We start from the raw sequence: 24,853 nt of genomic DNA on the forward strand, positions 1-24,853 counted from the left end.
GAGATCCCTGGGGAAGTAGGGGAGCGGCCGACGCCGAACCGCACGCACAGATCGGCGGCTGGCGGCGCGCGCGAGAGCGGGGGTGGTGCGTTCGTGTGTGCGCGTGAGTGTGTGTATGTGTGTAGAGCTCTGGTGCGGTGCGCCAGCCGCCAGTGCCCGGGTGCGAGTCCCCCATCGTTTTCCACACCCTCCCTCCGTCCCTGTTCCTTCCCTGCCACCCTCCCGCGTCCCCACGGCCGCAAGCCGAGCAAAAGCCCAGGGAAGCAGGTGGGGGGGGGGGGGGGTGGCGGGCGGTGTCGCACGAGACAAAGGGGCCCGGGGGTCAGCCCGCCATGGCCTCCCGGAGCCTGGGGGGCCTGGGAGGGGGCCGCGGCGGGGGCGGCGGCGTCAAGAAGAGCCTGAGCGCCCGCAACGCCGCCGTGGAGAGGAGGAACCTGATCACGGTGTGCAGGTACGGCGCGGCCCGCCGCTCGGGGACAGAGGAGGGGGCCGCCGGCGCCGCGGGCTGGGGAGAGCGCTAGCCGCTGGGGGTCCCGGAGACAGCCGGCTGGAGCCCGGGCCGCCGCCGCCGCGCCGGGCGTGTCCGCGGCCAGAGCGTCCTGAGTGTGGCGGGTCTGGGCGCCGCCAAGGCCCCGGACTTTCCGTCAGTTTCAGTGCTGGGAGTCGCTGAGGGTAGGGCTTGGGGCGGGGCTGGGGGAGGATTTGTTTTCAATGTACAATCTAGCGTCTGAGTGAAAGAGGAGGGCAGGGAGGAAGAGCTACTTCCTTTTAGTGCGCGTTAAGCCGTCCGGCAGCTTTTCGTCAAGTAATTGTTGCTCTAATTGTTGACTGTTGCCTCAAAATCGGAGTGCATTTTGTTTTCTGTTTTTGATTGTTTGCACATATATCGTCGTTTCGTGCCACAGATGGCGAGTGCCTGCTACATGCTGGCCGCGTGTGTGTGATTCCTTGTCCTCTGCACTCGAAATTGCAGTGTTACTGGTATTTCTGCAGTTGATACCAAGAGTGGGACTGTGGAGGATACCTAGTCGGTGATTTATTTCAAGTTTTGCCTTTCTTTGTTTTGTAACTATAATCGTAGTATTCCCTTACTTTAAAAAATGTATTTAGAAATTACTTTCAACCAGGCTTGTATTCAGAAATGACTGACTTTTAGCATGCTGACATTTTGTTTAAGTCTTGTTTCTGGGTATTAAATCCATGGTAATCCTAAACATTCATTTCTTAGGAACGTCATTGAGCCATCAAGTTGTTGTAAAAGTACTTTGTTCCATGAAACGCTTCCTCAGAAATCAAAAATCCTGTAAGAATAAGAGAATGAGGAGACCTTTCCCTCCTTTACAATTTACATTTTTTTTTCTTTTCCTTATGTAAAGATATGTCTAGCATCTTAAGCAGAATATAGATATTTATACTCGGACTTATATTCAGTGACTTTGGGCAGTTTTTTTTTTTTTTTTAATTGCTTTTGACTTAAGAACTGTTCACCCCTCTGGTAGGAAGACTTGCCTCACTGACTTTTATGGCACTTGGAGTTATAACAAAATATTAATACGGAATCTTTTGAATTGACATTTGTGCTGTTTAGGATGCAAGCTTTTGAGGAAGATAGGTTGTATGAAATTTTTTTTACATCTAGGCAGTGTTTTTAAGTTAGGTAAATAGAACAGTAAGCAAGGCTAACTTTCTTACAAACAGTTTTTGTTTGGGAGAGTTTTGTTACCTACTCGTGGCAGCTGAAGTGATTTTGAGTGTTTGTAGGATGATGTTAATTACCCCTATATTTCAACCTGGAACATCAAACACCTGGGCTGACATAAATTGCTCTCAATCATTGTGGTAGTCTTCAGAACGGTGGGTGTTGAAGATTTGGGGTAAAACACTGCAAGAGGTTTTATACTCAACCAATTTTTAAAGACAATAAAAACCGATGAATAAAAAATCAGTGGAGGATACTGTTTTGTGTTTCCATTTTTGTCATGGTAGCAGAGGCAGTTCAGGAAAAGAAAGGGACATATCTAATCCTTGTTTAAGTTACATGTTTAAGAAATTTCAGTCACTGATTTGTGTGGACAGTTGTCTAGGTTAGCAGAATTTTTGTTGTGTTTGTCTAATTATTCTTTTCTACTCTGGAATGTGCATACATGCTGACTTTAGTTACAGTTTATGATAAATTTAGTATTGTAGCTAAAATAAATTTCATTATTGTAGCTATAATAAATTTCAGTTTCTGGCTTAGATTTCAACTTGTATATTTATGTGGATAATGTTACTAATACTGTTCTTCATGTTCAAATAGTTGGTGCATATCAATTATCCTTTTCTAGTAATGAAACCTATTTGATAGATTTTGTCTAAAGGCTTTTAGTTTTTGGGGAAAAGTCATTGTAGGCCATTTGGGTGTTTTAAGTATCCCCACCTCGAATTCTGCAAAAGAAACAAGCCAGTATTTGTGAATTTCTGTTGCTTTTCTCTGTTTCAGAATTACAGGAACCGGGGTATCTCACCCACATCTATTAATTTATTTTAAAATTTTTATGTAGCAGATCAGACATGATTTCGTATTTAAGTTGGGGAGAAGCTGGTTTAGTGAAAATATAATTGAGTTCTAAGTTTACTTTGTCATTAATTAATTGTGTCCTTTAACAAGTCTGTTTTTCAATTTTCTCATTTGTAAAATAATTTTGGACAGAATCATTGGTAATTTTCACTGAGAGCCCTAAAACTAGTAAAAAAAAAAAAAAAAAGCTAGAACTCTTTCAGGCAGAATGGGTTGGTTCATACTTAGTTATGAATTTCTCCAAACATGAGCAGGGTAATAGTAGATATATGCTGAATGGTAGCTAGATGAGGGGAGAAGGCAATGGCACCCGACTCTAGTACTCTTGCCTGAAAAATCCATGGACGGAGGAGCCTGGTAGGCTGCAGTCCATGGGGTCGCTAAGAGTCGGGCATGACTGAGCGACTTCACTTTCATGGATTGGAGAAGGAAATGGCAACCCACTCCAGTGTTCTTGCCTGGAGAATCCCAGGAACGGGGGAGCCCTGTGGGCTGCCATCTATGGGGTTGCACAGAGTCGGACACGACTGAAGTGACTTAGTAGCAGCAGCAGCAGCTAGATGAGGTATGTGCTTTTTTCTCTGTAAACAAGAACATTTTGATTTGTGCCATCTATATTGTGATACCTTGATTTTGTACTGGTATTCTGGAAAAATGGAACAGTATAGAAAGCCAAACCAAAGCAAGACAAACTCCCCCCACCCCTGACTAGCATTCTGGTATATGTGTTAGTTGAGGGTGGGAAGATATTTTAACCTGTTTAAGTTCTTTGCAGGTTAATCAGTACAGGTGATATGCATCAATACTTATACAGTAATGCTTTTCATTACCCCTTAAACAGTTTAGGCATACTCTCAGTTTAGGTTAACAGCCTTATTGCATAACTACACAATTCTTTTGGTTTAAAAACACCTCATATTAAGAACAGTGTTACAGTTCGAACTTTGGAAATGAGTTATTTGGTTAGGTAGGATAGTCAGGAATTGAATTTTGGTTCATTGTGATTGTGTGTGTAATTATTTCATCAGTGTTTTCATGAACACATATATTGTACACTGAAAACACAGTACTTATCTCAGCAAATAAGTAGTCTTTCATCCTTTTTTTTTAACAGATTGTGATAGAAAATAGATCATTCAGAGTCTCTAAATGTTTCACATTCAACTCTAAAATAATCATAAACTGACTTATTTCTATGTACAAACTAGTATTTTCTCTGCATAATCTCTACCATTTATAAAAATTGTTAAAATCCTTGAGGATTTTTTAACCTGCATTTTTCATCCCAGAAAATCAGGTACTAGTTACTTTTTTAAGCTTCATAAGTTATAGAAAAACTTGCATATTCTTTTGATTTTAGTTCTGGTGAGAAGGAGAATTAAAATATAAGTTCTCTTTCCGTGGGTCAATAATAGTTTATGAAAAATTATTAAGATATACATTTAAATATAGGTGCATAAATATTTTAAAATAACATTTGGCAAACTTCTAAACCAATACATTAAGAGAAACTCCCACATAAAGCCGTAACTTCCCTGTCTTGTGTATGGAAAGGACTAATGAAAGATTGAAGGAGATAGTGTGATGAAGTAAGCATAGTAGAGACAAATGATGATTTTCAAAATTAAAGTACTTTCAATAACGTGTACATAGTTCTTAGTTTTCTATAGGTTAAGATACTATTTCATAACTTGAATGTTAATTCAGATAACATCATTTGAATAGCACCTCATTTTCTTAATGTATTTGGGAAATGAGATGTTCCTATTTTTCTTGTAGCTAGTGTTTGAGTTAAAATTCTCCAGTCAGCTGCAGCAATTTTTGTGGAGTGCAGTCTTCTGTTTAACTGAAGCTTACAATCTTAAGTGTTCAGATTTATATGACAATAAAGAATACTATTTTAAGCATTGTGGATAAACTGCTTTTTAAAAAGCATTATACATTCCCTACCTTATTTAAAAAGACTCTGCATAGAATCCTTAAAAGTGACTTTACTCTGGATCTGTTTCTGTGAATATACCCTGTGCAGTGGTTGCCCTTGGAGACTCCTGAGGTACACAGAGCTGTTTGCTCCATGGCCCCATGGTGTGTTTGGTGTTCTTGGTCTGCTTTTGCATTTGCTGGCCCTTCCTGCCAAGTTAGCAGTTATTTCCTGCACCCCTGCCTGTTTCTACCAGCTCTTTCCTCTGTGCCTCCCATCCTGACATGCTCGTTATAGTTAGTTGTGAACTAGGAAAGCAGATAAGTAAATTTATCGAGTGTGTTTTTCTAAAAAAAGCACTGAGACACCTAAGTTCAGTGAGTGAGCTTTAGCATTCTGAACCTCTTAACGTCTGGTGCTGAATAATCAGGGGAAAGAAAGATATATTCCTGTACTTGAACAAGGTGGTTAAAATGCAGATATGTGAAATGTTACCGAATATCATTGTTGATGTAATTGTCTAAATAAGTGCAGTGACTTACTTTCCTTGTTACTATTTGCTTGAGAATGCTTGAGCAACTGTTCATACCTTGCCTTTTGTGATTATAGTTTTGGCTGAAGCTGTTTTAATCAATGCTATACATAGTAGACTGTGTGGACCACAATAAACTGTGGAAAATTCTGAGAGAGATGGGAATACCAGACACCTGACCTGCCTCTTGAGAAACCTGTATGCAGGTCAGGAAGCAACAGTCAGAACTGGACATGGAACAACACACTGGTTCCAAATAGGAAAAGGCTGTATATTGTCACCCTGCTTATTTAACTTATATGCAGAGTACATCATGAGAAATGCTGGACTGGAGGAAGCACAAGCTGGAATCAAGATTGCCAGGAGAAAGATCAATAATCTCAGATATGCAGATGACACCACCCTTATGGCAGAAAGTGAAGAGGAACTAAAAAGCCTCTTGATGAAAGTGCAAGTGGAGAGTGAAAAAACTGGCTTAAAGCTAAACATTCAGAAAACGAAGATCATGGGATCTGGTCCCATCACTTCATGGCAAATAGATGGGAAAACAGTGGAAACAGTGTCAGACTTTATTTTGGGGGGCTCCAAAATCACTGCAGATGGTGACTGCAGCCATGAAATTAAAAGATGCTTATTCCTTGGAAGGAAAGTTATGACCACCCTAGATGGCATATTCAAAAGCAGAGACATTACTTTTCCATCAAAGGTCCATCTAGTCAAGGCTATGGTTTTTCCAGTGGTCGTGTATGGATGTGAGAGTTGGACTGTGAAGAAAGCTGAGTGCCGAAGAATTGATGCTTTTGAACTGTGGTGTTGGAGAAGATTCTTGAGAGTCCTTTGGACTGCAGGGAGGTCCAATCAGTCCATCCTAAAGGAGATCCGTCCTGGGTGTTCATTGGAAGGACTGATGCTAAAGCTGAAACTCCAATACTTTGGCCACCTCATGCGAAGAGTTGACTTTTTGGAAAAGACCCTGATGCTGGGACAGATTGGGGGCAGGAGGAGAAGGGGACGACAGAGGATGAAATGGCTGGATGGCATCACTGACTTGATGGACGAGTTTGGGTAAACTCTGGGAGTTTGTGATGGACAGGGATGCCTGACGTGCTGCGATTCACGGGGTCGCAAATAGTTGGACATGACTGAGCGACTGAACTGAGCTGATACATAGTAGAACTTTGGGTTGGGACTTTGATCAACGTTACTTGTTAGTGTATGGCTTTGGAGAAGATTCACTTTCATTTCTAAAGAGTCTTAGAGCCCTAATCATAGGTGATCCCAGTGGAGGTAGGATGATCATCTTACTAGTCAGAGGTCGGCTTCTCAGCATTCACAGAAGATCCTTATCCCTTCCCCTAGCTTAACTGGCTTCATATTCAACTGGAAATGGAGATTTGCTGTCCTCTACACATTTATTAGAGGGTATTGTGTTAACCTCTCTGCTGATTGATAAATGTCAGAACTTGGTTGAGAGATGCGATATTTAGGGGGAAACATCTGGAGCTTATCCACTATTGTATTAGTCTTAGAGGTTTATAAACTATATCCCTGGGTCTGTCCAGAGGGCAGCTGAGTGTGTAGGTTGCATCGCTTTGCCCTGTCCTGTCTCCGGTTGCTTTTGCCCCTGTCTTGCTTTGGTAAGATTCCAGCAGCCTACATTGAGTGTCAGCAGAGGAAGCCTTCACAGAGGATCTTCTTGAAATTGTTGTCAAGAACATTGTTTATTATGTCAAAAAATGTCTTCTTTTTGTGAAGATTTCTATGAGAAATATCTTTTTTATTTTTTTAGTGCCAAGAGTTGTATCTTTAGGCAGTTGATTTACTTATATCTACTGGGCATAAATGTGTAGGTGGCAACTTCTCTTTTTCTCATACAGCTATTAGAAATCTTAGTGTTAAATCGGGAGAAGGAAATGGCAACCCACTCCAGTATTCTTACCTGGAGAATCCTGTGGACAGAGGAGCCTCGAGGGCTGCTGCCCATACGGTCGCACAGAGTCGGATACGACTGAAGCGACTTAGCAGCAGCAGCAGCATGCATTAGAGAAGGAAATGGCAGCCCACTCCAGTATTCTTGCCTGGAGAATCCCAGGGACAGAGGAGCCTGGTGGGCTGCTGTCTATGGGTTCACACAGAGTTGGACATGACTGAAGCATCTTAGCAGCAGCAACAGCAGTGTTAAATCTGTGGCCAATCTCTAAAACATATGTAGAATACCATACTGATGTATTTAGCCTTGTTTCTAGCTACACTTTGCTTCCATTTTTTAATATAGATTTATCGTATGCATATGGAAAAGTACATACAGCATAGGCGTACAATGATTTTTTTGCAAAGAGAACAGAGCTTTCTATCTAGCACCCAGTTCAAGAAAAAAGCGCATTACCCAAAGGAGACAAGATCATTGTTTCAGAAAGGCACCTGCACTTGCATGATGATCGCAGCATTGCTTGGAATAGGCAAGACATGGAAACAACCTAAGTGCCCATCAGATGATGAATGCATAAAGAAAATGTGATGTGTATGCACAATTGAAAATTATCCAGCCATAAAACAGGGGGAATCCTGCCATTTGCCACAACATGGATAGACCTTGGGGGCATTATGCTAAGTGAAGTAAGTCAAGGAAAGACAAGTACTATGTGATCCCACTTATATGTGGAATCCTAAAGAAACCATACCCACGAATACAGAGAACAGGTTGGAGGGAGGTTAGCAAAAAGGTGAAGGTGACAAAAGGTGCAAACTTCCAGTTTGAAGATAATTGATTTCTGGGAATCCAATGTTACTAACAAAAGAGAACACTACCCAAAGCCCCAGAAATCTCTTCCTTCCCCTCTTTCCATTACTACATACTCCTAGCTTTCAGCACCATTAGTTTTGCCTCTTTGAATTTGATACAGCATTGAACATTAAATTACAGCTATGTGCAACAAAAGGGATGAATCTCACAAACATAACGTTGAGCAAAATAAACTAAATAGGAAAAGGTATGTATTATTCCATTCATTTCAAATTCACAATGAGGCAACACTCAACAAATCCAGTCTGTGAGGTGAATATACCACAGTGTATCTATTCTGCCTAAATAGGACACTTGCCTTGTTTTCACTCTTTGACCATTACTAATTGAATATTCATGAATATGTATTTTGGTGAATATATGTACCTGCTTCTGTCAGATATATACCTAGGAGTGGAATTCCTGGGTGATATGGTGTGTAGATGTTTGGCTTCAGTGGATACAACAGTTTTCCAAAGGCATTGTACCAGGCTGCATAGTAGTGAGCACTGCACAGTTGACTCTTGAACATTGGAGTAGGGTTAGGGGTGCTGACTCTGAACATGGCCTAAAATCTGTATGTAACTTCACAGTGGGCTGTATCAGCAGTTCTACATTCTTAGATTCTACCAACCGCTGACTGTGTAGTACTGTATTCAGTGAAAAAAGCCTACATTAAGTGGACCCATGCAGCTCAAACTCATGTTGCTCAAGAGTCTACTGTATGAGAATTCCAATTTCTCTATTCCTCACTAACCCTTGAAATTTTTCTGTCTTCACTTTAGTGATTCTGGTGTGTTTGATGGGGTGTCCCATGGGGGTTTATATAATTTGTATTTCCCTGATCTCTGTTGAAGTTAAGCACCTTTCCATAAGTCTGTTGGCCATCTGGAGAGTCTCTTTTGTGACATGCCAGTTCAAGTGGTTTATCATTTGCAATGTCTGATGTTTTGTTTGTGTAATTCTTTGTACATTCTATGTGGATCTTTGCTGGTCTATGTGATGTAAGTATCTTTCCCCATGTGGTGGCTTGCTTTTTCATTCTCTTCATGTTGTGATAAATAGAAACTCATAATTGTGAAGTAGTCCATCATAAATTTCCTTCTTGGTTCATGCTTATTGTGGCCTGCTTAAGAAATTGGTCTAGTACTCCAAGGTAATGAAAATATTCTTCTGTTTTCTTCTAAAAGATTTAGTTTTGTCTTTTACATTTATATCAACAGTCCGCTTGTACTTTATTTTTTGTTTATGCTGTGAAGTATAGGAGTCAAGATTAAATATTTTCCTTAGGAAACTCAGTTTAACATGTGCTAAATAGCTTCAGTCCTGTCCGACTCTTTGCTACCCTGTGGACAGAAGCGCTTCAGGCCCCTCTGTCCATGGGATTCTCCAGGCAAGAATACTGGAGTGGGTTGCCATGGCCTCCTCCAGGGGATCTTCCCTAGAACCGTTTATTTAAAGAGACCTTGCTTTCCTCACTACACCCAAGTGTCACATTTACCGTAAGTCAGGTGACTGAGCGACTGGACAGCAGCATGTGATGGCATCATTAGTATGTGTGTTTCCGGACTCCCTCTTCTGTTCCATTAGTCTCTTTGTCCTTGAGCTAATACCATATTGGTTTAATAACTATTTCTTGGTGTTTGGAAATAAAAGTTCTCCAGCTTTGTGTTCAAGACTGTCTTGTCTATTCTTGGGCTTTGCAAACTAGATATTAGGATTAACTTGTCAATTTCCATTTAAAAAATCTGCTGGAATTTTTTTTAAGATTGCATTTAATCTATACACCATGTGGCATCTTGACAAGACTTAAATGCAATCCATGAGTAAAAAATCTCCATCCTTTCATGTATTTGTAATTATTCTGAAATTTTTCTCAAAAATGTTTCATAGCTTTGAATATATAGATTTTATCTTCTTAGGTTTGTTCATCCATATTTAATATCTATTATAATAATTTTAAAACTTTTTTCTTTTTTGTTGAAATATAGACATTAAATTGACTTTAAAAAATATTGTTCTTGTAATTAGCAATTTTACCAGCTGTGCTTATTAATTCTAATAGATTTTCTGCAGTTTCATGTGTGTGTGTGTGTTTAGCATTCTGAAAACATTGTCATGTTTTCTACCTATTTTACTTCTTCCTTTTTTAAACTTTATGGCCCTTCTTTTTTGTCTTAAATTGCACTGCGTAGGACCACAGTGTTATAGAAAGCATTAACAGTTTTACCACTAAGTATGATGTTTGCAGTAGGTTTTTCTTAGTTATTTTTTTTACTAAAAGATTGCTGAGAATTTTTATTGTAAGTGGATGCTGAATGAGTTTGAGCAAACTCTAGGAGATAGTGAAGGATAGGGAAGCTGGTGAGCTACAATTCATGGGGTCGCAGAGTCAGACACGACTTAGCAACTGAACAACAACAAATGTTATCAAATACGTTTTCTTTCAAGAACAGCATATGACTTCTCTCCTTTTTTCTCTTTATGTAGTTAATCACATTGATTGACTTTTTGATGCTAACCCTGGAATAAATAAACTGGGTTGTGCTGTATTATCTTTTTTATGTATCTTTACATTAAGTGATGGAGAAGGCAATGGCTCTCCACTCCAGTACTCTTGCCTGGAAAATCCTATGGATGGAGGAGCCTGGTGGGCTGCAGTCCATGGGGTCGCTAAGAGTCGGACTCGACTGAGCGACTTCACTTTCACTTTTCACTTTCATGCATTGGAGGAGGAAAGGGCAACCCACTCTAGGGTTCTTGCCTGGAGAACCCCAGGAATGGGGGAGCCTGGTGGGCTGCTGTCTGTGGGGTCGCACAGAGTCGGACACGACTGAAGTGACTTAGTAGTAGTAGTACATTAAGTGAGGTGATATTTTATTTGGGATTTTTGCACATTCATGAAAGTGGTCTGTGATTGTTCTTTCTTATAGTGTCCTTGTCTAGATTTGTCATTAAGATTATCTGACTTTACAAGTTGGGAAATGTTCTTTTATTCTGTTTTGTAGAAGAATTTGTGTACAGTTAATATTCTTTCTTTCTTAAACTTTTGAAGAATTCACCAGGGAAGAAATCTGAGCCACAAATTGTCTTTGTGGGAAGTCTTTTAGTAATAGACTCAATTTATTTAATAGATACTGAACAATTCAGATATCAGTTTCAGGGAGTTTTTCAAGGAATATACCCATTCATGTATGTTACCAAATTTAAAGCTTCTCTCAATATCCTCTGAATATCTTTTTATCATTTAAAAGTCTGGTCATTTCCCATTTTTCTCTCCTGATTTTGGTAATTTCTGTTTTTCCCATTTTTTTATTGCTGGGAGTATATAAAGTTTATTAATACCTTCAGAGAACCAGCCTTTAGCTTTGTTAATTTCCTCTCTGTATATTTCTTAATTTGTTGCTTTCTCTTTATCATATTTAGTATTTCCTTCCTTCCATTTTCTTTTTTTTAAGTTCCTGTTCTTTTTCTAATTCTTGAGATGGAAGTTTAGATCATTGTTTTTCAGCCTTTCTTCTTTCCAATCTTTGCATTTTCAGACCACAGATTGCCTTGTTTAACATTGCTTTGAGATAGCAAACAAGGGGCTTCCCTGGTGGCTCAGACAGTAAAGAAACTGCCTGCAATGCAGGAGGCCCCGGGTTTGATCTCTGGGTTGAGAAGATCCCCTGGAGAAGGGAATGGCAATCCACTCCAGTAATCTTGCCTGGAGAATTCCATGAACAGAGGACCCAGGTGGGCTACAGTCCATGGGGTAGCAGAGTCAGACACAGATTTAAAATTTGTATCTTCATTATTAATTAGTTTAAAATGTTTTCTACTTTCTGTTGGGATTTCTTCTTTGACTCATTGCTTATTTTAAAAGGTACTGTTTAGCTTTCAGACAGTTGAAGATTTTCTATTTTTAGTTATTGATTTCTAACAATTTCACTGTGCAGAGAGTATTCAAAAAGATTTTAAAGTTTTGAATTTTTATCTACGCTCGCTTTACAATGCAACATTTGATCAATTTTAGTAACTCTTTCATATGCATTTGAAAAGAAGATAAACAGTCCTCTGTATTCACCAGTTCCACATCCAGCAGTGTGGGGAGGGCCAACTCTAAGGAACTTGAGCATCTGTGGATTTTGGTTTCTTCAGGGTTCCTGGAAGCAATTCCCTGCAGATATCAAGGGAGGACTGTATTCTCTCATTGCTGATTGCATGTTTTATAGATGCCATTGTGTTCCTAATTTCACTGTCGTCCTAGTTTTCTGTGTGCTCAGCCTGATGCTGAGAGAGGTGTGTTAGATCTGTCAGATCTGAGTGTAGATTTGTCTGTTCCTCTGTTTAGCTCTCTCATTGATTTGCTAAAATGTTTTGTTGTTTGATTACCAGGTGGGGACGGATTGAGAATTGTGATCTCTTCCTAGTGATTTCATTCCTTTGTTATCATGAAACGTCCTTCTTTATCTCTAATAGTGTTCCTACCTTAAAGTCTAGTTTTTCTGCTATTAGCATACTTAAAATAGCTTTCTTTTAGTTAGTGTTTATATGATATACTTTTTATTCTTAACTTTCAGTATTTCTGGGTCCTTAAAAGTGTCTCTTTGTAGGCAGGATAGAATTTAATTTTACATTTTATCTAGTTTTTTATTTAGAGAATTTAGCCCATTTATATTTAATGTTATTACCTTTGGGTTTATGACTCCCATTTTGCTATTTATGTTCACTTTTTCTCTTTTCTTGTCTTATGTATCATTATTTTTTGTTATTTCATTTATTCCTTATAGTTTTATCCATATGAACTTGTTGGTTATATATTCTTTTTCATTTTCTATATAGTTTACCCTTGAATAGTATGAGGCTTAGGGGTGCTTACCTTCCCCAAGTCAGAAATCCACGTTTAACAGTCATGTGTATGCAGTTAGCCCTGCAAACTGTGACTGCATTTACAGATTCAACCAACCGTAATAATATACCACTGTAGTATAAATGGGAAATAAATGGTCCGTGTATAAGTGGACTTAACGCACTTCAAACTTGGGTTGTTCAAGGGTCAACTCTTTATATTTTGATTTCTATCCTTTTGACCCTCGATTTATTACAGTAAATCCAAATTTAAGTTTTACTGCTTCTCCAGTAATGTTAGAACCATTTATCCCCCCTCATCCCAAAATACTTTCTAATAAATATGGTGCTCATTATGCTGTAATCTAATTATCTTTTTGTCTTCTATTGGAATGTGCATTTCTCAAGTCCAAGTCATAATTTATTGAGCATCTATTTTATTCCCAGCATCTAGTACATAGTAGGGATGTTTGTCAAATGAGGTTATTATGTCCAACTAGTGAAGAATAGTAGCAGTGGATAGTTCTAAAACAAGATTGAAGGTAAACTAAAGAACCATTCTCACTCACTTCTTAAAAAAAAAGTCACCCTTATGAATAATCTCTAATGAGGGGGTTTTAAACATCGAATAGCTTTAGATTCACAGATACAGAAAGCAAACCAGTGGTTACCAGTGGGGGGATGACTGGGGGAGGGGTAGTGTAAGGGTAGGAGATTAGGAGGTACATGCTTTAAAAAATTTTTTTAAATACATTTTATACTAGGTATAAAGTAAGCTACAGGGATATATTATACAGCATGAGGAATATAGCAAATATTTTCTGGTAATTATCAGTGGATATAACCTTTAAAAACTGTGAAAAAAATAAGCATTGAAATTAAAACATCTAATAGCTTCAGTAGTAGAACTGTCTATCTAGATTACTAGATAGCTTGTCATTGTTATTGTTTAGTTGCAAAATAGTGTCCCAATCTTTTTGTGACCCTGTGGGCTGTAGCCTTCCAGGCACCTCTCTCCACAGAATTTCCCAGGCAAGGATACTGGAGTGAGTTGCCATTGCCTTCTCCAGGGGATCTTCCCAATCTAGGGATCGAACCCTGTCTCCTGTGTTGGCAGGCAGATTCTTTACCACTGAGCCACCTGGGAAGCCTCGATAGCTTACTTATGTTAAAATACATTACTTGAGTATTTTCATTTGTCTTTGGACAAAGAAGAATTGAATTCCAAAGTGATATGTGATACAGGTGTCCAGTGAAAGTATTCTTTATTAAGCTGACTTTAATAGGAAATTATTTCATATAAGAAATCAAATGAATTAATTTAAGATGGGAAATTTTTTTTGTTTGAATACTTTCTAATTTTAAACAAGTTGTAAAAAAATTGTTTTGTCCTACACATACTAATGAAACAAACAAAGACTGAACACAAAGAATATTAAAAGCAGCAAGGGAGAAGCAACAAGTAACATACAAAGGAAACTCCATATGCTTAACAGCTGATCTTTCAGCAGAAACTCTGCAGGTCAGAAGGGAATGGCAGAATATATTTAAAGTACTGGAAGGGAAAACCCAACAACCAAGGTTACTGTACCTGGCAAGGATCTCATTCAAAACTGATGGAGAAATAAAAAGCTTTTCAGACAAGCAGAAGTTAAGAGAATTCAGTACCACCAAACCAGCTTTACAACAAATGTTAAAGGGACTTATATAGTTAAGAAATACAACAGAAGAAAAAAGATCTATAAAATCAACCCCAAACAATTGAGAAAATTGCATTAGGAACATATATATCAATAATTACTTTAAATGTAAATAGATTAAATGCTCCAACCAAAAGAAACAGATTAGCTGAATGGATAGAAAAGCAAGACCCCGTATATATGCTGTCTACAAGAAACCCACTTTAGACCTAAAGACACATATAGACTGAAAGTGAGAGGATGGAAAAATATATTCCATGCAAATGGGAAGCAAAGTATTTTTTACTTTCAAAAGAAAGATCTGTTTTTTTTTTTTTTTTTTTTACTGGAGTATCAATCCTCATATCAGACAAAGTGGACCTTAAACTAAAGAAGTTTACAAGAGATAAGGAAGGACACTACATATTGGCCAAGGGACCAATCCAAGAGGAAGACATAATAATTGTAAATACCTATGCATCCAACATAGGAGCACCTCAATACATAAGACAAACACTAACAGACATAAAAGGAGAAATTGACAATAACATAATAATAGTAGACTTTGACACCCCACTCACACCAATGGACAGATCATCAAAACAAAATTAATAAGGAAACAAGTCTTAAATGATATATTACATGAAATTGATTTCATTGGTATGTTCAGGACATTCCATCCAAATGCAGAAAAATACCCCTTCTTCTCATATGCACATGGAACATTCTCCAGGATTGACCACATCTTGGGTCACAAATCAAACCTCAGTAAATTTAAGAAAATTAAAATCACATCAAGCATATTCTCCAACCACGGTGCTATGTGATTGGATATCAATTGCAAGAAAAAATCTAAAAAATACAAACACAAGGAGATTGAACAACACGTTTCTAAATAACCAACAGGTTTCTGAAGAAATCAAAGGGAAGTCAGAAAATTTCTAGAAACAAATGACAATGAAAACATGACAACTCAAAACCTATGGGATGCAGCAAGAGCAGTCCTAAGAGGCAAATTTATAGCAATGCATTCCTACCTCAAGAAACAAGGGAAACGTCAAATAGACAACCTAACTTTACACCTAAAGCAACCAGAAAAAGAACAAAAACCCCTCAAAATCAGTAGAAGGACACATCAAGATCTGAGCAGAAATAAATGAAAAATGAAAGAAACAATAGTAAAGATTAATAAAACTAAAAGCTGGTTCTTTCAGAAGATAAACAAAATTGACAAACCTTTAGCCAGACTCATCAAGAAAAAGAGAAGAATCAAATCAACAAAATTAGAAATGAAAAAGGAGAGGTTACAACAGACAATGCAGAAGTACAGAGGATTATAAGAGACTATTATGAACAACCATATGGCAATAAAATGGATAACCTGGAAGAAATGGGCAGATCTTAGAAAAGTTCAGTCTTCTAAGACTGAACCAGGAAGAAATAGAAATTATGAACAACCCAATTACAAGTACTGAAATTGAAACTGTGATCAAAAATCTCCCCCAAAACAAAAGCCTAGAATATAAAAGCAGCTCATGCAACTCAATACCAGAAAAGCAAACAACCCAATCAAAAAGTGGGAAAAGGGCCTAAGCAGACATTTCTCCAAAGAAGACATACAGATGGCTAACAAACACATGAAAAGATGCTCAACATCGCCCATTATTAGAGAAATACAAATCAAAACCACAATGAGATATCACCTCATGCTGCTCAGAATGGCCATCGTCAAAAAGTCTACAAACAGTAAATACTGGAGAGAGTGTGGAGAAAAGGGAATACTGTTGCACTGTTGGTGGGAATGTAAATTGATACAGCCATTCTGAAAGATGCTATGGAGATTCTTTAAAAAAACTAGGATTAAAACCACCATATGACCCAGCAATCCCACTCCTAGGCATATACTCTGAGGAAACCAAAATTGAAAAAGACACATGTATCCCATTCATTGCAGCACTGTTTACAATGGCTAGAACATGGAAGCCACCTAGATGTTCATCGACAGATGAATGGATACAGAAGTTGTGGTACATATACACAATGGAATATTACTCAGCCATAAAAAGGAATGCATTTGAGTCAGTTCTGATGAGGTGGATGAACCTAGAACCTATTATAGAGAGTGAAGTGAGTCAAAAAGAGATAAATGTTGTATTTTAATGCATATACATGGAATCTAGAAAAATGGTACTGAGGAATTAATTTACAGGGCTGCAATGGAGAAACAGACATAGAGAATAGACTTGTGGACATGGGGAGAGGGGAAGAGGGGGTGAGAGGTATGGAAAGAGTAACATGGAAACTTACATTACCAAATGTAAAATAGATAGCCAACAGGAATTTGCTGTATGGCTCAGGAAGCTCAAAAAGGGGCTCTTTATCAACCTAGAGGAGTGGGAGGGAGCTTCTACAGGGAGGGGATATATGTATACCTATGGCTGATTCATGTTGAGGTTTGACAGAAAACAACAAAATTCTGTAAAGCAGTTATCCTTCAATAACAATAAAGTTTAAAAATGTTAAAAAAAATTGTCTTGTCCTTTTGTTGAAATATAGTGCTTCAGGTTATTTTTCATGTGGTGCAGTCTGCTGTTGTCAGTCTGCTTATGCAGCAATACAAGATATTAATATGCTATCTCAGTTTTAGGTGTTTAGATTAACAATTCTGTTTTACAAGCAGTTTTGATAGTACACATGGGGAAAATGTTTTATAATATACCTCTCTCTCTGTCTGTCATTTTTTTTACACTAAGCAAAATTTATAAAGAAAAAAATGGTAAATTCTGTCAAAAGAGACTTTTGAGTTAGAGGGTGTATATTCCAGAGAAGAGGGTTGGAATTTTTTTCTTCTGTGTTTCAATAAAACTTTATAGAAACAGGCAACTGGTGGGTTTTTGCCTGTGGATGATAGTCTGAGACTCCTGCTAAATGGATATGTGAAAAGTTTTCTTCTACTTATAAAGGAGATTTAAATTTTAGGAAAGATAAAAGGGGGAAAACACATGATTGTTAGAAATTCTTAACTCTCATAAGACTAAAAGAAAATAAGGCAGATTGCTGATTGAGAAAGATTTGGGAGGGGTTTCTGGTATAAAATAAAAGAAGTAGGCTTTCCCGTGAACAGATACCTGGATATGGTGCTCATTATCATCCACAGTCACTGTTTCACATTTGGGGTGGAGTGTCTCCTATCTCTTGGCAGCCATCTTCTTGCAGATTATAGGTAATAGATACAGCAATGGCAGAGGATAGTTACCCCACCCTTTGGTAAAGTCTACTTGCAATAATACTATATTATAAGGAATCCTGTAAATTTGGTGTGGTAGTAGTAGAAAGAATTCTCTTACAATTCGGATACTTCTGTGACTTTTTAAAATATCACTCATAAATGATTATAGCTATTCTGCACCCCTTTTGGTTTTGAAATGTAATGATTCTATATGCTTTTATGTACTTTGTTTATTTTAGGTATAATTCCATATAAAGGAATATAAAAATACAGATAAGAAAATCTGATTTTGTGAAATTAATATTTTTATGATGCATGTTTGACAAATAGTTAAGATTATATAAGCTTGTGCTAAAGAGATGGAAATATATTTCTTTCCTACTTGATCCTTCTGTGTATGTGAATACATCTTTGTATCTTACTAATACAGGGCCTTTAAATATTAAAGATGAATTTCTACTTTTAAATAGTTTCTTTTCTAATAAAGAGTGAGATGTTTCATGAAGTCATTTTGGGGGGACCTGCAACAAGATTCTTTTTTTTTTTATTGAATATAGTTGATTTATAATATCCTGTTAGTTTCAGATATATGGATGTAGATATTCCTTTTCAGATTCTTTTCCCTTATAGATTATTGCAAAATATTGAGTATAGTTCCCTGTGCTGTATGTAGGTCCTGTTGGTAATCTGTTTTATATACAGTAGTATGTATTTATTAATCCCGAACTCTTAATTTATCACTTCCCCATCTTTCCCCTTTAGTAACTTGTTTGTTTTCTATGTCTGAGTCTCTTTCTATTTTGCAAATAAGTTCATTTGTATCATTCTTTTAAAAATTTCACGTATGAATGGTATCATGTGATACTTGTCTTTCTGTCAGGCTTACTTCACCGAGTATGATAATCTCTAGATCCATCCATATTATTGCGGAGAGCATTATTGCATTCTTTTCTATGGCTGAGTAATATTCCGTTGTATATATGTACCACATTTTCTTTATCCATTCATCTGTTGATGGACATTTACTTGCTTCTACATCTTGACTATTGTAAATAGTGCTGCTGTGAACATTAGGATGCATGTGTCTTTTCAAATTATGTTTTCTGAGGGTATATGCTCAGGAGTGGGATTGCTGGATCATATAGTAACTCTGTTTTTAGTTTTTTCAGGAAAAGCTCTTTTATTTTTGACTTTGTTGTCACATTTTTTGCCTTTAATTATTTGTTGTTACTATTACTTTAGAACCTTGTTTACTGTGGAAGGAATTCATTTAAATGGGTGTAGTGAAGATTGTTTTTAATGTGGTTTTGGTAAACATCTTTCTTGATATGTTTCCAAAGGGGAAAAGGTAGTTCCTGCTTTCTTAAATGTGATGGTTTTAGTCACAATCATTTTTTAAATTTCTGAACTAACAAAATTTTCTTTGAACACTGGAGGTAGGAAAGAGACTCTTTTAAGACAGAGACATTTCAAAAAACAGCATTTAATTAAAAGACCCTTTTATGTAAATTTTTTTGCTTTTTAGTTCTTATGTGAAAGCAGTTACTTAGACTTGATTTGGTATTTTTAGACATTCATCAAATTGTCATTTCATTATTTTAAAATCAGTACTCTTTGGGAAATAGATGACTAATATTAATGTCATCATTATCAGGAAATAGCTCAGCATCTGTGTGATATTTTTTAGATGTACTGAAATTCTTTTTACAGGTTTGGTTTTTATAACATGTCTTAGTTACTGGATTATGGAGGAAAAGATTCTCGCTATTCTGGCATAATGGAGCTAGCCACATAATTCTACAGAAGTAAATGCTGAATGGGAAGTCTTGGCTAGCTAGAAGTAAAAGCATGGACTCTAAAGAACTAATTTGCCTTCTGAAGTTTTGATTTGTGTTGACAAGAGGAGAGCAGGCTATAAATGATGAAGCAATGCTGGGAAACAGTAATTTCTTCATTATTAACCTTGTTATAATAGAAATTATTTGAAATGCATTCTCAGCCTTAAAATATCTTCGTGCTTGAAAATAACAGAAAATGTGTCTAATGATATGCTTTAGGGTGTTTACACTTTGCTTTTGTTTTAGTTTTTAGTCACATATTGACTTACAGGTAATCTGATGCTCCGAGATTCACCATTTTAGATTTTTGTCATGCACATGTGTCTTCTATAGGCGATAATCTACTACAACAACATGATAGATTCATATTTTATTGACTATTGATTGATCTGTACAGGGCTGTTGATACTACAAAAATATTTATGTTACTCTCCATGACTTTTCCTTCCTACCACTTTTACAAAGAACATTTGTTAGGTAATTTTATGTTATTCCTGGAGGACAGTAGTGGCTGAAATCTTACAAGGCTGTTACAGGTGGAAATTGAGTTGTAGCTCTTTTTGGTGAAATAAGCACTCTGTTATCTTTAAATATCATTTACTATCTTAAATGCTATATATTTTTTAAATTGAGGTAGATTACTGCTACCTTGAATGTGATTACAGAGTTAGATATTCCATTCTGTTCTATTAAAGATTAGAGAGAAACATTCAGAAATTTCCTTCTTTTTAGGTCAAAGATGGAGGTAGAGACTATATGGCTTTTGTTTATTCATTTTAGGGACACTTAGCATTTCTTTCTCTTATGAAATAAGAACATTAAACTTTTTTGTTACTGTTAAAACTTTGGTGAAGATTGACGGCACTTTTCTAGTGTATTGTCAGTGAAAAGGGCAGAGTAAACAAAAGTGGATTTCAGGTCCCTGCCATAATTTGATTTTGGTTTACTTTGTTTTTATTTCTGTTGATACTCATGCATTACACGTAGTGTCCATCTAACTTGTCTATTAGATACAAGAGACAAACTTCCATCAATTACTTCATAGTTACTTGTTTTTTGTCTGTGTCTTTTACATAGTGGCTCCTCCATGGAGCTCTAGTTGCTGTAAATAGTACTGTGCTGCTGCTGCTGCTACTGCTGCTAAGTAGTTCCAGTCGTGTCCGACTCTGTGCAACCCATAGATAGCAGCCCACCAGGCTCCGCCGTCCCAGGGATTCTCCAGGCAAGAACACTGGAGTGGGTTGCCATTTCCTTCTCCAATGCAGGAAAGTGAAAAGTGAAAGTGAGTTGCTTAGCCATGTCCAACTCTTCGAGACCCCATGGGCTGCAGCCTACCAGGCTCCTCCGTCCATGGGATTCTCCAGGCAAGAGTACTGGAGTGGGTTGCCATTGCCTTCTCCACTGAACATTAATCTGTCTCAGCCTTTTTTGGTTAGAGTTATTTGTCTGAACCAAAGAAGACTGAAAATTGAGTGACTAGTTTCTCAAGGATGTGTAATTACTACCATTCTAGTTGCGTTGTTATTTCATTCCATGCAAAGAATACCGTGGGCTAGTGGTTCTCCAAGTGTGCTCCTGAACTCATACCCTTTCAGAGGTCTGAAACATCAGTAACATTTTCTTAACATGTCTGGGATATTATATGCTTTTTAGTTCCTGTTTTTAAACAAGTGTAAGTGGAGTTTTCCAGAAACTACATGGTGTATGATATTAGAATAGCTTGAATGCAGAAACAGATGTGAGATGTCTAGTTATTAAGTACAACACTAAAGATATTTGCAAAGATTTAAATAATACTGTTACCACTTTTAGTTTTGAAAAAAATAGTTTTAATAAAAATATTTATGCTAACATGTAATGGATTTATTTGGTTTGAAGACTGTAAGGCAGTCTTCACTTTGCATGGTTCCTGTTTGCACTGATTTTGGTTACTAGAATTTAATTTAATAATACCAATCTCTATAACAGCAACTTCCTGGTGGCTCAGGCAGTAAAGAAAGAAAGTGAAAGTGAAAGTCACTCAGTTGTGTCCAACTCTTTGCGACTCCATGGACTATGCAGTCCGTGGAATTCTCCAGGCCAGGATACTGGAGTGGGTATCTGTTCCCTTCTCCAGGGGATCTTCCCAATCCAGGGATCAAATCCAGGTCTCCCTGGATTCCATTGCAGATGGATTCTTTACCAGCTGAGCACAAGAGAAGCCTGCCTGCAATGCAGGAGACCTGGATTCAATCCATGGGTTGGGAAGATCCCCTGCAGAAGGGAATGGATACCCACTCCAGTGTTCTTGCTTGGGAAATCCCATGGAAAAGGAGCCTGGCGGGTTACAGTCCATGGGGTCATAAAGAGTCAGACATGACTAAGTGGCTAACACTTTGACTTCTATATTAATTGTGAGTAGTTGCATAAAATAAAATTTTGCTGGTAGCTCTTTAGTTCACAGATCATTGTGTAAATAACAAATGCACATCATGGTTAGTGACCAGTCACATCATTGCTTCAGAGTCTGTCTAGAATTGGTCACTATGCATCTGTTACTCGTTCATACACAGAAATCAAAAGCTGCAGGTATGTTGTTTTTTTTTGTCTCCTTTTTGTAAACCCACATGCCATTGTGTGGAAATGCACAATTAAGAGTAAATTGGCCAACAATGATGACACTGGGGCAAAGAAACAGAAAGTGATAATGCTGGAAGTAAAACTTGAATGGAAATTAAATGGAACCATAGAAGAAACAGTTGATCATTGGAATGTTGATTGAAAGTGATACTGTTAGTTGCTCAGTTGTGTCCAACTCTTGGTGATCCTATGGACTATAGCCCATCAGGTTCCTCTGTCCATGGGATTCTCCAGGCTGGAGTGGGTTGCCAATCCGTTCTCTAGGGGATCTTCCTGACCCAAGGATTGAACCTCAGTCTCCTGCATTGCAGGCAGATTCTTTACCATCTGAGCCACCAGGGAAGCCCAAACTGTTGCCATTCAAGGGAATTTAGATAATCAGCCAGAGGGAATTATTGAAGGAAACATTGATATAAATGAACAACGTGGTTATGACAAAAAGATGTAATAATACTAGTATAGGGCCTCTCAGAGATTCTCACCGTTTTGAAAATTCACAGGGTAAAATGTTGGAACTGATTCAAACTTAGAAAAGCATATGACAGTTTTCCCAGGCTTAGACAACATCAGTTCAGTTCAGTCACTCAGTCGTGTTTGACTGCGACCCCATGAATTGCAGCACGCCAGGCCTCCCTGTCCACCACCAATTCCCAGAGTTTACCCAAACTCATGTCCATCGAGTCGGTGATGCCATCCAGCCATCTCATCCTCTGTCGTCTCCTTCCCCTTCTGCCCCCAATCCCTCCCAGCATCAGGGTCTTTTCCAATGAGTCAGCTCTTCGCATCAGGTGGCCAAAGTATTGGAGTTTCAGCTTCAGCATCAGTTCTTCCAATGAACACCCAGGACTGATCTCCTTTAGGATAGACTGGTTGGATCTCCTTGTAGTCCAAGGGACTCTCAAGAGTCTTCTCCAACACCACAGTTCAAAAGCATCAGTTCTTCGGTGCTTAGCTTTCTTCACACTCACTAATATTTCAAGTTATACAATGAGAAGAAGGTAAACACTTTTCAAACTATTCTAGATAAGTTTGTTTGTTTGTTTGTTTGTTTTTTTTTACAAAGAAGACACTTTAATTCTCAGTATTGCTCATGTTTTAAATTACAGTGTACTAAATAATGTTTGACTATTTCTTCCATTTCCCTGTGCATTATAGCTAGCAGAGAGTTTTTAATGTTTTGACAAAAATTTGTGAAGGGCAGAGAATAATTGTAATTCTTTCTATTAATTATTGTGATCACACTGCATGATTTCAGTTTGCATAGTCATTTTCATGTGCAAAGGGAGGACTGCCTGTATTTAACTCATATAAACAGATATCTTTATATTTTCCTTTATACTTACGTGTTGTATTTTTTGTCTTGGTTGAATGAGCATTTCCAGTAAGCCTAAAAACTAAGGAACAATTTGTACTCCTTTATCTCCCGTGTGTGTGTGTGCTCAGTTGCTTCAGTTGTGTCTGACTCTGCAAGCCTATGGACTGTAGCCTGCCAGGCTCCTCTGTCCACGGTATTCTGCAGGCAAGAATACTGGAGTGGGTTGCCGTGCCCTCGTCCAGGGGATCTTCGGGACCCAGGGATCAAACCTGCACCTCTTATGCCTCCTGCATTGGCAGGCAGGTTCTTTACCACTTGAGCCACCTGGGATGTCCATAGTTTACCTTTCTAATTATTTAACAGTTCTCATCATTACTCCTTTTCCTATGCTACTGCTTGTCTTTACTTAGACATTCACCCTTCATAGGGTGTGACTGTAAAGGGATAGTATGCTTATCAAGGGATCAGTTCAGTTCAGTTGCATATTAGTATCCTACTCTTTGCGACCCCATGGACTGCAGGATGCCCGCTTTCCTGTTCTTTGCCATCTCCCAGAGCTTGCTCAAACTCATGTCCTTCGAGTTGGTGACGCCATCCAACCATCTCGTTCCCTGTCGTCCCCTTCTCCTCCTGCCTTTAGCCTTTCCCAGCATCGGGGTCTTTCCCAATGATACAGGGATAGTGTGAGGGAAATGCTAGGGACAACAGAACTGCTCCAGATCCTGATTTTGATTTTGGTTCCAGGAAGGTATACATGTTAGAAATCAAGAACTTTCTTTTTTGTCTTACTGTGACATTGGCCTTTTTTGCCATTCCCTCAAAATAGGTGTTACAAATATAACAACAGGTACTTACAGAGTATATCTTTCAAGTCATTGTCCTATGGCTAAGGAAGATATAAACACACAAAAGATATGCTTCTGCCCTGAAGGAATTTGTATTCTAATAAGATAGAAATAGACAACACAAGTAATAGCAGTAAGATAAGTTGTAAACATCTCTTAAAGGAGATACAAACAAGATGCTACTTTGAGCTAGGAATATGTACAGGATAATTCTTCACTGAGAACTTGGCATTTAAGCTGAGTCTTGGGAAATGCATTGGTATTTGGCAGTCAGAGACAAAGGACATTCTGAAGAGAAGGAAAAATATAGTGTACTTTAGAGAGTTATAAGTTTTCCTGTTGTAGTTCATAAAAACTTGGGATCTATACTTCATGAAGGGCTTCCCTGGTGGCTCAGAGGTTAAAGCGTCTGCCTGGAATGCAGGAGACCCGGGTTTGATCCCTGGGTTGGGAAGATCCCCTGGAGAAGGAAATGGCAACCCAATCCAGTACTCTTGCCTGGAGAATCCCATGGAGGGAGGAGCCTGGTGGGCTATAGTCCATGGGGTCGCAAAGAGTCAGACACGACTGAGCAAATTCACTTCATACTTCATGAATACTCAAATCCTATCTTAATCAATTTTGTTCTCCAAAACTCTTAAGAGCATTTTGATTTGATGCTTAAACTCTTATAAGTTGTATTATGGCTCTGAACTTAATA

The 24,853-nt window shown here is 38.1% G+C and overlaps 1 protein-coding gene and 1 non-coding gene across 2 annotated transcripts in view; both read left to right on the plus strand.

Annotated features, from left to right (window-relative positions):
- Nucleotides 1–332: 332 nt before the first annotated feature.
- RUNDC3B (RUN domain containing 3B) overlaps nucleotides 333–24,853 on the plus strand; it is a 173,006-nt gene continuing 148,485 nt past the window's right edge. The window contains exon 1 of the mRNA XM_052638590.1: nucleotides 333–451. Within this exon, the coding sequence (XP_052494550.1) occupies nucleotides 333–451 (119 nt within the window). The remainder of the gene's footprint in view (nucleotides 452–24,853) is intronic.
- Nucleotides 24,536–24,607, plus strand: TRNAS-GGA (transfer RNA serine (anticodon GGA)). The gene has a single exon. It is a non-coding gene; the product is annotated as a tRNA-Ser (tRNA).

Source organism: Budorcas taxicolor, chromosome 4 (assembly GCF_023091745.1).
Source record: "Budorcas taxicolor isolate Tak-1 chromosome 4, Takin1.1, whole genome shotgun sequence".
Lineage (NCBI taxonomy): Eukaryota > Metazoa > Chordata > Mammalia > Artiodactyla > Bovidae > Budorcas > Budorcas taxicolor.